The 14,792-nt window shown below is 46.6% G+C and overlaps 1 protein-coding gene across 1 annotated transcript in view; it reads right to left on the bottom strand.

The window, feature by feature from the left end:
• Positions 1-14,124, bottom strand: part of LOC141107546 (T-cell surface glycoprotein CD1a-like) — a 39,341-nt gene extending 25,217 nt beyond the window's left edge. Inside the window, exons 1-2 of the mRNA XM_073598360.1 lie at positions 13,934-14,124; positions 4,538-4,795 (exon numbers count right to left, since the gene is read on the bottom strand). Of these exons, the coding sequence (XP_073454461.1) occupies positions 4,538-4,795; positions 13,934-13,997 (322 nt within the window). The 5' untranslated portion in view covers positions 13,998-14,124. The remainder of the gene's footprint in view (positions 1-4,537; positions 4,796-13,933) is intronic.
• Positions 14,125-14,792: the final 668 nt, after the last annotated feature.

Below are 14,792 nucleotides of genomic sequence, written 5' to 3'. Positions count from 1 at the left end.
AGACTAAGCACATGGATTACTGGAGCCATGTCCTGTGGTCTAATGAGGCCAAAATAAACTTATTTGGTTCAGATGGTGTCAAGCATGTGTGGTGGCAACCAGGTGAGGAGCACAAAGACAAGTGTGTCTTGCCTACAGTCAAGCAGAGTGATGGGAGTTGCATGAGTGCTGCCAAAACTGGGGAGCTATATTTCATTGAGGGAACCATGAATGCCAACATGTACTGTGACATACTGAAGCAGAACATGATCCCCTACCTTTGGAGACTGGGCCACAGGGCAGTATTCCAACATGATAACAACCCCAAACACACCTCCCAAGAAGACCACTGCCTTGCTAAAGAAGCTGAGGGTTAAGGTGATGTACTGGCAAAGCATGTCTCCAGACATAAACCCTATTGAGCATTTGTGGGGCATCTTCAAATGGAAGGTGGAGGAGCGCAAGGTGCCATGGAGCAGTGGAAGCTCTGTGAAGCTCTGGTGAACTCCATGCTCAAGGGGGTTAAGGCAGTGCTGGAAAATAATGGTGGTCACACAAAATATTGACACTTTGGACATTTTCACTTTAGGGGTGTACTCAATTTTCTCACTTTTGTTGCCAGTGGTTTAGACATTAATGGCTGTGTGTTGAGTTATTTTTAGGGGACAGCAAATTTACACTGTTATACAAGCTGCACACTCACTACTTTACATTGTAGCAAAGTGTCATTTCTTCAGTGTTGTCACATGAGAAGCTATAATAAAATATTTACAAAAATGTAAGGGGTGTACTCACTTTTGTGAGACACACAGTGCGGACAGAAAGTACTCAGGCCCCCTTACATTTTTTACTCTTTCTTATATTGCAGCCATTTGCTAAAATCATTTAAGTTATTTTTTTTTTCCTCATTAATGTACACACAGCACCCCATATTGACAGAAAAACACAGAATTGTTGACATTTTTGCAGTTTTATTAAAAAAGAAAAACTGAAATATCACATGGTCCTAAGTATTCAGACCCTTTTCTGTGACACTCATATATTTAACTCAAGTGCTGTCCATTTCTTCTGATCATCCTTGAGATGGTTCTACACCTTCATTTGAGTCCAGCTGTGTTTGATTATACTGATTGGACTTGATTAGGAAAGCCACACCCCTGTCTATATAAGACCTTACAGCTCACAGTGCATGTCAGAGCAAATGAGAATCATGAGGTCAAAGGAACTGCCTGAAGAGCTCAGAGACAGAATTGTGGCAAGGCACAGATCTGACCAAGGTTACAAAACAATTTCTGCTGCACTTAAGGTACCTAAGAACACAGTGCCTCCATAATCCTTAAATGGAAGATGTTTGGGATGACCAGAACCCTTCCTAGAGCTGGCCGTCCGGCCAAACTGAGCTATCAGGGGAGAACAGCCTTGGTGAGAGAGGTAAAGAAGAACCCAAAGATCAGTGTGGCTGAGCTCCAGAGATGCAGTCGGGAGATGGGAGAAAGTTGTAGAAAGTCAACCATCACTGCAGCCCTCCACCAGTCGGGGCTTTATGGCAGGGTGGCCCGACGGAAGCCTCTCCTCAGTGCAAGACACATGAAAGCCCGCATGGAGTTTGCTAAAAAACACCTGAAGGACTCCAAGATGGTGAGAAATAAGATTCTCTGGTCTGATGAGACCAAGATAGAACTTTTTGGCCTTCATTCTAAGCGGTATGTGTGGAGAAAACCAGACACTGCTCCTCACCTGTCCAATACAGTCCCAAAAGTGAAGCATGGTGGTGGCAGCATCATGCTGTGGGGGTGTTTTTCAGCTGCAGGGACAGGACGACTGGTTGCAAACGAGGGAAAGATGAATGCGGCCAAGTACAGGGATATCCTGGACGAAAACCTTCTCCAGAGTGCTCAGGACCTCAGACTGGGCCGACGGTTTACCTTCCAACAAGACAATGATCCTAAACACACAGCTAAAATAACTCTGTCAACTCTGTGACTGTTCTTGAATGGCCCAGCCAGAGCCCTAACTTAAACCCAATTGAGCATCTCTGGAGAGACCTAAAAATGACCTAAAAATGGCTGTCCACCAACGTTTACCATCCAACCTGACAGAACTGGAGAGGATCTGCAAGGAGGAATGGCAGAGGATCCCCAGATCCGGGTGTCAAAAACTTGTTGCGTCTTTCCCAAAAAGACTCATGGCTGTATTAGATCAAAAGGGTGCTTCTACTAAATCATGAGCAAAGGATCTGAATACTTAGGACCATGTGATATTTCAGTTTTTCTTTTTTAATAAATCTGCAAAAATGTCAACAATTCTGTCTTTTTCTGTCAATGTGGGGTGCTGTGTGTACATTAATGAGGAAAAAAAATGAACCGTGCAGTGTTTCAGCAATGCAGTAAAGTGTTCTTGGGTAGGGATGTGTATTCACTGTGTTCTGTAATGGTGGTAGTGAATAGATAAAGATTGAGCAGCTTGCTCTCTACCCAACGACCCAACTCGATCTGCAGTCTACTGTGCAGAAACACAGATGGCGACACTCCAGGCAGCAGATCCTCTGTCTCAGCTTTCTGTAGGGTCTTTCTCCACATGTCCGTACCGATGGGTAGGCACTGTAAATTATGCTAAGAACAGGATGTTCAACAGTGGGTAGCAGAAGTAGGCCTTTCAGGGCCCCATGGTGGAGGTAGCGTTCCGCATGGTAGGCCGCGACCTCTCTCTATCTGTCACATAGAGAGGTCCGTCTTGCGCCAGGCCCAGGAAGAAGAGAAAGTGCGCAGGCTTCTAAGTTCCTTTTATCATCCTTCCCAGCAACCTTCAGGCCACTGCAAGGGCTCCAGGGATTTGTAGTCTTAGGGTACATGGATGCATAGCAGCAGATTCAAAGAGGACCAACCTCCCCATAACTCACTCTATTGGCGCAAAGGTATGAGGTCACTGGCTGCACGAATAATCACGGGGACAAGCAATGTTTAGAACACTGAAGGGCGTGAGGCTTTATGATAACAGTCTAAATCACTATATAATGTTATTGTTATTTATCATTAATATTATTATTATTATTTTGTTTAATAAAAGGCCTGATGGCCATTTAACTCCACCTTGTGTTAAGCATTTTGTTGGGGATTAAAGGGGGGGTGGAGATTTGGAGGGTTGTGTAGGAGTTTAGGTGGTGACTTCTGGGCTATCCTAGTCATGGGGGGGGGGGGGGGTGCTGAATCTGGGGGTAGCCAATTGGGGTTTGCAAGCACCTCTGGAAGGCTATTTTGAACTCTAGGGGCCTGTGCTCAAATTCTTTGTGGCCGCAGTTGCATTATACTACTAGCACTAGCTATTGCACCAGCTTTTACTGCACTACTGGCACTTGCCACTTCATCATGAAATATTGCAGCACTGGTGTCTAAAAGGCCAGGATGTACTACATTGCTGGTGCTTGCCAGATCACCAAAAAGTAGTCCAGCGCTAGTACTCGCATCGTGCTACATATGAGCATAATCATGCATTTGTAGCACTTCAGCAACATGGGGTTGGGCATGCCTGGTTTTAGGAGGGACCTCTTCCCTGTCACCTGAACTAGTTGTCAGTGTGCGGCTGTTTCTACAGGTTCATATTCTGAGCCTGATTCTGAAAGTGAGGCTTCCCCTTGGCTCTTATGTGTCATGGTCAGAATCCTAAAGGCCCCCTGAAGAGCTCCTGGCTAGCCATCAAAGGCTGCTTGCATGCAGAAGTAAAGTTAACTGCTAGTGCTAGCACAGATCAAGCTGGATTATTCCAACACTGCAGATTGGTGGACAATGTATCAGAGGTGGCAGTGATCAGAAAGAATATACTGACACCGCACTTGTTGCTAAACACAAGTGCTGGCAGGTGTCGGGGCTGATCCTGCTAACACTGCATTTTTTGGATACTATACTATTGGAGACACCAGTATAGTTCTCATTGTGATCAGGATATTGATCCATAGAGATACTATACTAGTATTGGTAGTGTACAGAAACTTATAGTGTGACTACATTAGTGTGGCGGCCAATATGACACTAACTGATACTGACTGGGAGGGACACTATCTGACGTTGCTAGTGACACTAATACAGTGATAAATACTGTACACTATACTAATGATACTGGTGACAGAGCAATAAAAAGAATTAAATATGTCTAACAATTGTATGAAAGTGTATATGTGTTGGTTTTATTCACACATGACCTGGCGTTCTTCTCTCCCTGAATGACAGAATCCAACCATATCCTGTGTCTGTGTTTACAAACCAAACAAGACACAAGGGTGTGCTGTAATTGGCTACAGCTAATCAGCAGGTTCACAGCCAAAATCATTGGTTGAAACCTGCAGACAAACTTGTGCTGTAGCTAATCACAGCGTGGGTCAGCGGGGGCATGCACATGAGCTCTGCCAAACCAGGAAGTACACCGCGGTGTGCGGGTACTTCATTGTGCCTGGCTGTGCTGGCCAATCACAGTATATCTATTGTGAGTGGGTGGCAAGTGGTTAATCATGTGACTTCTGCTGAAGAAGAAAATTAGCGCTCCAAATACTGTTACGATCTCTCACCTTCAATTCCAAGCTCCTCATTGATTTTTCTCAAAAGTTTTTGGGTATTATCCATATAACGTCTTAAAAAAATATCAATAAACTTCCAGTCAAATAAACTAAAGTCAGCTTTCGACCAGCTGTGCTTGAATTCAATTGTTCGCGTATCGTTGTGGAATGCCCCTATCTCAATGTCTTCCATTTCCAATGTGCCCCAGACAGTCTGTATTTCTCCATTTGATAAATAGACGTTCTGTATGCATGTCATTGTGTCAGAGCCTGGGAAAAGAATACGAAGCTATCATGTATATATCTAAGTATGTCTCTCACACAAAGAAAACCTAACATAAAAAATTCTAGTACTATGAAAAGTCTCACAAGCATCAACTTACCTTGCAGTTTGAAGTTTGAGTTTATTTAGTGACAAGAGCAGGGCCACTGTAGAAAAAAAAAATGGGGCTCCGTACAGCGTACTTGACGGGCCCCCCCTCCCCCCACCCCCAGTCGCTTCCCCCACCCCTAAAAAAATGCAGCTTTGTCTTCAAGTGTTATTTATCTTTCTCCAGCCTAGTTATAAATTTGCTTTGGTTATCCAAAAGGAATACTGTTTTCAGATGAGAACAGACATCTTTAATATCCACCAAACGTTATATATTTTCTGAAATCAGAGGCCCTGGTCAATGTTGCAATTTTTTTATGTCACACGATATTTGTGCAACCATTTTTTTAAAATGCACATTTTCAGGAAAATATACATAAATTTTAATGCACGCAAACTTAATATAAAACCCAGTTTTTTAAAATATAAAAGATGATGTTGCATTGAGTAAATAGATACCAAACATGTCAACATTGAAAATTGCGCACGCCTACAAAATGGTGACAAACTTCAGTACCTAAAATTGTCCATAGATGACGCATTAAAAGCCTTTACAGGTTCCCAGTTTACACTTAAAGTGTTACTAAACCCACAACAGTAAAGTCAGTCTGTATATGCAGTAAAGCATGCTTGTTATACTCATGGTGGAACCTAAGGGATTAATCCTCCTCATTGTGTAGAAAGGCTGTTTGATCCTGTCTTCTCTGATCCTCCCCTTCTTTCACTGTCCCCAATCCATCTCCTGATAGTACAGTGGCTAGGGAACAAGCTGCACGTGCTCAGTTTGGTGTGTATTGCTAGAGAATTGTTTTTTTCCTTGTATGAGTGCATGTGATCAGTACAGGGCCAATCAACACTGTCCAGACAGAAGGTCAGGGGTCCTGCAGCCTGATAAGACAAGCATAATTAAATCTCCTCCAAGCTTTAACCAGACACTGGTAGAAGTCACAAGACTGCTACAGTATATACTGCTGATGAGAAAAGGTATTTAGCAGTTTATATTTACTAAAACTATTGCATTTCCGTGTTCTGTGTACTGTGGAGACCATATAAGGTGAATGCAGAGTCCTGGATTTAGTAACACTTTAAATTTGAGCTCTGGCAAACAAATTATTGTTTTTAACACGTTTCACAATTATTTTTTGTTCAAATATATTGCTATCATAAGAGATAAACAATCCTTGTGGTACCTTGGGCAGTGACAGGTACTCTTTATTGCAAGATTAAGGGTCTATTAGACTCCTAATCCCTCCTCTGCCCTCCAAGGCAGCTGATCAAACACAGATTGGTTTGATTGGCTGCTTTCTTGGCTACTACCAGCTAAGTAAACGCAGAACCAGAACTGGACATGATGGAATCATTGTAGCTTCTGGCTTCATTTGCCACAGAGGGAGGGAGAAAAGTGCCCGATTGCACCACACATGTGAGGCATTGCCACGAATGTGAGAGTGAAAGCAATAATTTTAACACCAGAGGTCATGTTTAACTCTAAACTGATAAACTGTAAAGGCTTTTCATTGTCTATGGATAATTTTAGGTACTGTAGTTTGTTGCCATTTTACAATTTTAAATGTTAACATGTTTGATATCTATTTACTCGATGCAACATCGTCTTGTATATTTTACAAAAAAATTGAAAATTTGCATTTGATAAGTGGCCTTCTTCACTGTGAAGGCTTCACTATTGGTTACTTATTTCCTTCACTGGGTATCGTCGACCGATAAACTGAATGCCTTACTTGTGATGTGAGAACCTGGAGAAGCTTGTATAGTGTGAATACCATCGGGAGACCTATCACCTGTCTGTGTGGGATTTTATATAGAAGCTGGAAAAGGGAGATGTGCCTTTGGTTGTTATAACACGCATACCGGTTCCAGCCATCTGGTAAGCAGATTATTTTACCACGTGGTGGCGAGTGCTGCTGTTTACATACACTGAAGTTGGTGACGGGTACATCCATCTTCTCTACTCTGGACTCACTGCAATTTTAAGCGCGGCATTTCTGGACTTTTTTAATGTCCAAATATTGTGTGACATAAAAATTGCAACAACAGATTTTATTTTCCAGAGCCTTTGCTTTTAGAAAATATATAATGTTTGGTGGTTCTAAGAAATTTTCTAGCAAAAAATGCTGATTTTAACATGTATCTGAACAAATTAAAAATTGCCAATGCAGCAAGTGGTTTAAGGAGAAGTCCAACCTGAGCTTGTTTGGCTGGGCTTCTCCTGTTGGTCACAGGAGTGAAAATTCGTTTTGCACTCCTGTGACTCATTTTCAGCAGAGATTGGACTGAGATCCGCTCTCTGCTGACATCACACAGATCAGTCCAGGCACCACGTCATCCCGACTCTGGGAGTCTGGACCCGCCAGGTACCTGGACTGATGGCCATCTCAGCCTCTCAGACAGCCGCTGAGACAGCCACTCCCCGCCCCTCCACAGCTCAGCGCTCCAATGAGCATGGAGGAGTAGAGCAGGAGAGCTGCGGATTGACAGGCAGTAGCTCTCCCCTCAGGGAGGTGAGAGAACCGAGCCATCGGCGATGTTTGATCGGTCGGTTCTCAGTGAAGAGACGCCGGGGGACAGATGCAACACCGGACTGATGCTGCATCCACCTAGGTAAGTATAGAACTAAAAAAAAGCCTAAACCCAGACCTCTCTTTTAAGGACCAGATGAGGTGGTGTGGTTTCAGCTATATGTGTTTTTCTATAAAAAGGGAGTCTTGCCGCCAGGGGCGGACTGAACGGTCGGGTCCATTCAGTCGTGGTCCGAGGGCCGGGCTGCTGAAGGGGGCCTGCCAGCGCCACTTGCTGGAACCGGTCCAAAGCCCAGGGACAAATTTGCGGCCGCAGGCCCCCTGCGACAAACTTTTCGGGCCAGCCCGGGCCACAGCTCTGCCTCGGAGGGTAAGGGGAGGGTGAGCGCTGCTGGATCACGTAGAGCAGGGATCTCCCTTTTACCCAGTGACAGCTGTCATTGGATGTCCCACCTCCTGCACTGGCTCTTTTGATAGACATCAGACTGGTCCAATGCCGGGACATCGATGACAGCGGTTGCTGGGTAAAAGGGAGATCCCAGCTCTGTGTGATCCGGTGGCTCTCCTATCTAACCCCCATACACTGACTAGGCTGAATGAAGGGGACACTTGGCGAGGCTGCATTGAGGGGACACTGATCAGGCTGCATGGAGGGGACATTGGTGCATACCTCCCAACTTTTTGAGATGGGAATGAAGGACTCCTATCAGCAAAAGTATGCAGGCATAGGACATAACCCCATTGCCACGCCCCCTTAAAGGGGAATTGTACAAAAAAGATGAGATTGGTTAAACCCACAAGTGCTTTTTTTACCACTACTATTCCTTTATATTGGCTTTTGGAACTTACAAATGCAGCAATTTAGAAATCAGATGAAAGGTTTAGCGCTGGAAAAGAATTTTTGATAGATAAAAAGTGCATTTTAAATACAGCTATATAGGTCAGACCAAAATGAGGGTCAATGAGGAGGAAAGGGGGACAGAGGGACATTGCTCCAAATCAGGGACAGTCCCTCGAAATCAGGGACAGTTGGGAGCTATGCTGGTGAGGCTGCCTGGAGGGGACACTGGTGAGGCTGCATGGAGGGGACATTGATGAGGCTGCATGGAGGGGACACTGGCGAGGCTGCATGGAGGGGACACGGGTGAGGCTGCATTTAGGGGACACTGGCGAGGCTGCATGGAGGGGACACTGGCGAGGCTGCATGGAGGGGACACTGGTGAGACTGCCCTGAAGGGACACTGGTGAGGCTGCATGGAGGGGACACTGGTAAGGCTGCATGGAGGGGACACTGGCGAGGCTGCATGGAGGGGACACTGGTGAGGCTGCATGGAGGGGACACTGGAGAGGCTGCATGGAGGTGACACTGGAGAGGCTACATAGAGGCTGCATCGAAATCAGGGACAGTTTGGAGCTATGCTGGCAAGGCTGCATGGAGGGGACACTGGTGAGGCTACATGGAGGTGACACTGGAGAGGCTGCATGAAGGGGACACTGATGAGGCTGCATGAAGGGGACACTGACGAGGCTGCATGGAGGGGACACTGGCGAGGCTGCATGGAGGGGACACTGGCGAGGCTGCATGGAGGAGACACTGGTGAGGCTGCATGGAGGGGACACTGGCGAGGCTGCATGGAGGGGACACTGGCGAGGCTGCATGGAGGAGACACTGGTGAGGCTGCATGGAGGGGACACTGGCGAGGCTGCATGGAGGGGACACTGGTGAGGCTGCATGGAGGGAACAGGCTGCATGGAGGGGACACTGGTGAGGATGCATGGAGGGGACACTGGCGAGGCTGCATGGAGGGTTACACTGGCAAGGCTGCATGGAGGGGACACTCGCAAGGCTGCATGGAGGGGACACTGGTGAGGCTGCATTTAGGGGACACTGGCGAGGCTGCATGGAGGGGACACTGGTGAGACTGCCCTGAAGGAACACTGGTGAGGCTGCATGGAGGGGACACTGGTAAGGCTGCATGGAGGGGACACTGGGGAGGCTGCATTGATGGGCACTGAAGAGGCTGCATTGATGGGGGCTATTTCTAACAGACTCTCAAATGGATACAGAAAGGTTCCCCACACACGCATGCAACGTCATTATGTGTTGCGCCGCATGCCTCCTTGCACTGGGCCTGCTGCAAACCTTCTAGTTCTACCGTCCCAGATAGGGCAAAGGCCGCCACCCCTTCCAAGTCCCTCCCACACCTCAGAAAACAGTGCCCGAAATGGTGGAAGAGGAGAGGACACACCAGCCAGCCACAGCAGGCCCAGGGTGCCAGCCAGCAACCCACGCTGGTGATCCACCAACAGTAGGGCCAGGGTCCCAGCCAGCCACCCACGGTGACCCACCCACACTAGGGAGCCAGGCAGCCACAGCAGTGTGCCAGCAAGTCACCCACAGGAGTCAGCCACAGAAGATGCAGGAGCCAGCCAGTCACAGAGTACACGGAAACCAGCCACAGCTACAGTACCCATTGACACTAAACCTTTGTTTTTGTTTTTTTTTAAAATAACAAACATTTAATACTTACCTCCACTGTGCAGTTTGTTTTCACAGTGTGGCCCCGATCCTCCTCTTCCGGGGTCCTCCAGCAGCGCTTGCAACTCCTCCTCGCATCAGTAAACCCCCTAGGAGAAGCGTTCTCCCAAGTCCAGCATTTGCGTCTATAGACACAGAATTCCAGACTCGGCCCCGCCCCCCGGCGTGTGCATCATTGGATTTGATTGATAGCAGCGGGAGCCAATGGCAGGGTGTCACTTGCCACGTCACTTATCAGTGGATGCAGGGTGTCACTTGCCACGTCACTTGTCAGCAGATGCAGGGTGTCACTTGCCATGTCACTTGTCAGCGGATGCAGGGTGTCACTTACCATATCACTTGTCAGTGGATGCAGGGTGTCACTTGCCACGTCACTTGTCAGCAGATGCAGGGTGTCACTTGCCATGTCACTTGTCAGCAGATGCAGGGTGTCACTTGCCACTTCACTTGTCAGTAGATGCAGGGTGTCACTTCACACGCCACTTGTCAGCGGATGCAGGGTGTCACTTGCCAGTCACTTGTCAGAGGATGCAGGGTGTCACTTGCCACGTCACTTATCAGCGGATGCAGGGTGTCACTTGCCACGTTACTTGTCAGTGGATGTCAGTGTGTCACTTGCCAATGTCACCTGCCTTCAGATGGGGATTGTCACTTGCCACATGTTGCAGATTGTCACTTGAAACAATGCCACCTGCCACACATTGCGGATTGTCACTTGTCACATCACCTGCCAAAAATTGCGGATTGTCACTTGCCACGTAACTTGTCAGCGGATGTAGGGTGTCACTTGCCACATCACTTGTCAGCAGATGCAGGGTGTCACTTGCCACGTCACTTGTCAGCGAATGCAGGGTGTCACTTGCCACATCACTTGTCAGCAGATGCAGGGTGTCACTTGCCACGTCACTTGTCAGCGAATGCAGGGTGTCACTTGCCACGTCACTTGTCAGCAAATGCAGGGTGTCACTTGCCATGTCACCTCTCAGCAGACGCAGGGTGTCACTTGCCACGTCACTTCTCAGCAGAACAGGGTGTCACTTGCCACGTCACTTGTCAGCAGATGCAGGGTGTCACTTGCCACTTCACTTGTCAGCAGATGCAGGGTGTCACTTGCCACGTCACTTGTCAGCAGATGCAGGGTGTCACTTGCCACATCACTTGTCAGCAGATGCAGGGTGTCACTTGCCACGTCACTTGTCAGCGGATGCAGGGTGTCACTTGCCAGTCACTTGTCAGCAGATGCAGGGTGTCACTTGCCACGTCACTTATCAGCGGATGCAGGGTGTCACTTGCCACGTCACTTGTCAGCGGATGCAGGGTGTCACTTGCCACGTCACTTATCAGCTTACAAGGAGCTTACAATCTAAGGTCCCTAACTCACATTCAAACATACTAGGGACAATTTAGACAGGATCCAATTAGCCTACCAGCATGTCTTTGGAGTGTGGGAGGAAACCGGAGTACCCGGAGGAAACCCACGCAGGCACAGGGAGAACATGCAAACTCCAGGCAGGTAGTGTCATGGTTGGGATTCGAACCAGCGACCCTTCTTACTGCTAGGTGAAAGTGCTATCCACTACACCACTGTGCCGCCCTATCTTCTTTCTTCTATCGTCTATCTTCTATCTTCCTTCGGTTTCTTCCTCCATCTTCTTCTTCTTCTTCTGGCTCTTCTGGTTCTACTGGTTCTTCCTCCGGTGTTCTCGTCTGGCATCTTCCTCCGCGGCGTCTTCTTCCCTTCGTCTTCTCTAGCCACTCCGCATCCACCATGATGGAAAGCTCCCGCTGTGTGACGCTTCTCCTCTTCTGACGGTTCTTAAATAACGGAGGGCTTCCCTGTGGCATACCCCGTGACGTTGGAGGGGGGTGGGGTCACCCGTTATGTCCCTCTTGTCATTTTTAACATTTTTGACACTTTTTTGTGAAATGGTAGGGGTACTTTTGTACCCCCTTACCATTTCATACAGGGGGGAGGGCTGGGATCTGGGGGTCCCCATGTTAAAGGGGGCTTCCAGATTCTGATAAGCCCCCCGCCCGCAGACCCCCAGAACCACTGGGCAAGGGTTGTGGGGATGAGGCCCTTGTCCCCATCAACATGGGGACGAGGTGTTTTGGGGGGCTACCCCAAAGCACCCTCCCAATGTTGAGAGCATGTGGCCTGGTATGGTTCAGGAGGGGGGGGCGCTCTCTCGTCCCCCCCTCTTTTCCTGCGGCCTGCCAGGTTGCGTGCTTGGATAAGGGTCTGGTATGGATTTTTGGGGGGGATCCCACGCCGTTTTTTTTTTTATTTTGGCGCAGGGTTCCCCTTAAAATCCATACCAGACCTGAAGGGTCTGGTATAGATTTTGAGGGGGACCCCATGCCATTTTTTTTTTTAAATTTTGGCCAGGGTTCCCCATAATATCCATACCAGACCTGAAGGGCCTGGTATGGAATTTAGGGGGACCCCCACTTTTTTTTTTCTTTTGGTTCGGGGTTCCCCTGTGGGGAATTCCCATGCCGTTTTTATCAATGAACTTTTATGTGTATTGTCGGCCCGGCAATTCATTAATAGCCGCCAGTAGTTTTAAATGACTTTTTTTCCTTTGAAATGTCATTTTGTTGTCAGACTGTTCTAAACACGGGAAACATGCGCCCCTTTACAGGCATACTATAGACACCCCCGAGGTATGAAATTGAAAGGGATATTACACTTTTATTGTTTCACTTTAAGCATTATTAAAATCACTGCTCCCGAAAAAACTGCCATTTTTAAAACTTTTTTTGCATTGATCCATGTCCCCTAGGGCAGGACCCAGGTCCCCAAACACTTTTTATGACAATAATTTGCATATAAGCCTTTAAAATTAGCACTTTTGATTATTCATGTTCGTGTCCCATAGACTTTAACGGTGTTCGCATGTTCGAACAAATTTTTTGCCTGTTCGCAAGTTCTGGTGCAAACCGAACAGGGGGGTGTTCGGCTCATCCCTATTTGGGACAAACATAGATCTATACTCAGACAAAAAAGCTCAAAAAAATTATAAAACATTAAAAAACTTTATATTATATATATAAACATTCATATATATATATATATATATATATATATATATATATATATATATGAAAAAAATAGGGCTGACTAGATGGACTACTTGGTCTTTTTCTGCTGTCAGACTTCTATGTTTCTATGAGTAGTAACTATAACCAGGGCTTTTTTTCTCGGAGAATAGGTGCAGGAACTCCCCCTGTCTGAGTCACCCCTTGTTTCTGCCCCTACCCACCTCTGACCACTGTCCCTTGATTCCACCCCTACCCACCTACCAGTACTGCCCCTTTTAGAGAATACAGAACCAAGTACAGTGGAACTTCGGATTACGAGCATAATCCGTTCCAGGAGTATGCTCGTAATCCAAAGTACTAGCATATCAAAGCGAGTTTTCCCATTGAGGTGAATGGAAACGAAAATAATAGACAATAGATTCCCTGCAGCAACACTGTACCACCCACAACAAAATATCAAGCCAGTAACAAAATATCCACCCAAGCAACATCAGACACCCCCCCCCCCCGAGCAGCAACAACAGATCTCCCAGCAGCCAGCATCAATAGATCCTCCAGCAGCCAGTAAAAATAGACCTCTCCCTCAACAGTAGATCCCTTCCAGCAACATAACGCCCCCCAGCAACAATAGATTCCCCATCAGCAACAATAGATCCTCACACAAAATCAGATCCCCACCAGTGACAATATATCCCCCAGCAGCCAATATCAATAAACCCTCCAGCACACCCCACACCCCATGCTATTACATATATTCAGTGCTGGAGGTGACGGAACTGCGTTCCCCCACGTTCCCGCTGAAAAAAAGTCCTGACTATAACACATTGATGTAGTTTGATGATATAAGTTATGATGCATAATGAACTAATTGTACATTAATATAATTAATATAAATCAGATCCATGTTATTTTCTTACCTGCGGCTGTAATGCTCCGTAGTAAGAGAAGGGATACAAAAAAGCATGGGATAAGAACCTTCATCTCGCTTGTTTAAAACTGCTGTGAGAAAAAAAAGAAATCTATTAAAATATTATAATAAAGAGGAAACAAAACTTGTGTGTTTATATTCAGCAGAATAAAGGGAATTCTTCTTATGACTGTACTGTGGTGGAACAAGTACAGATTTGGTAGCACGCAGCTCATGTGGTTGAACTCTGAGCAACCTACTGTCTACTAGGTAGGTTTCAATTTCTATCAGGATCATGTGAAAGACCGCACATGTCATAAGGTTTATCTAAACCCAAGAACAAAAAATATATGTATTTCAGTTTACCAGCGCTAAGACGCGGTGGTTACATTTGTTTAAATTTTTCGGACTATGTACATTTTTATCAAGTACAGAAAATATTTGCTGTTCTAACTAAAAATACAGTGTCCTTGTCACTTTCTATGAGCTTAAATCCCTACTCTAAAAATCGAAAAATCCTCCCTTGCAGTAAGGCTGTATCAGCACTGAAAGATCGACTGCTTGTTTCTTTCTAGGGGACAGGAAAAGCACTTTCCTGATGCCACCATGGCAGCATACTAGTGATAGGCTCCACCTCTTTTCCACTCCCTCAGGACCAGTGAATAGCATAAATTAGCATAAATGAAAGGCCTAGTTAGGCCCCACCCCATTCTTTTTTTTTTCGTCATATCTCCACGCATCAGTGAAGAGTAAGCAGTAGTACTATGTCCCCACCTCTGCTGTGTAGCTGGGTTGGGCCTCTCCCAGTGCGAAGTTCCAGCGCTCGGGACACTAAATTGCACTAAACAGCCTGGGAACCCCTTCTGTGG

Source organism: Aquarana catesbeiana, linkage group LG09 (assembly GCF_042186555.1).
Source record: "Aquarana catesbeiana isolate 2022-GZ linkage group LG09, ASM4218655v1, whole genome shotgun sequence".
Taxonomy (NCBI): Eukaryota; Metazoa; Chordata; class Amphibia; order Anura; family Ranidae; genus Aquarana; species Aquarana catesbeiana.
This window is presented reverse-complemented; position numbering and strand designations above follow the sequence as displayed.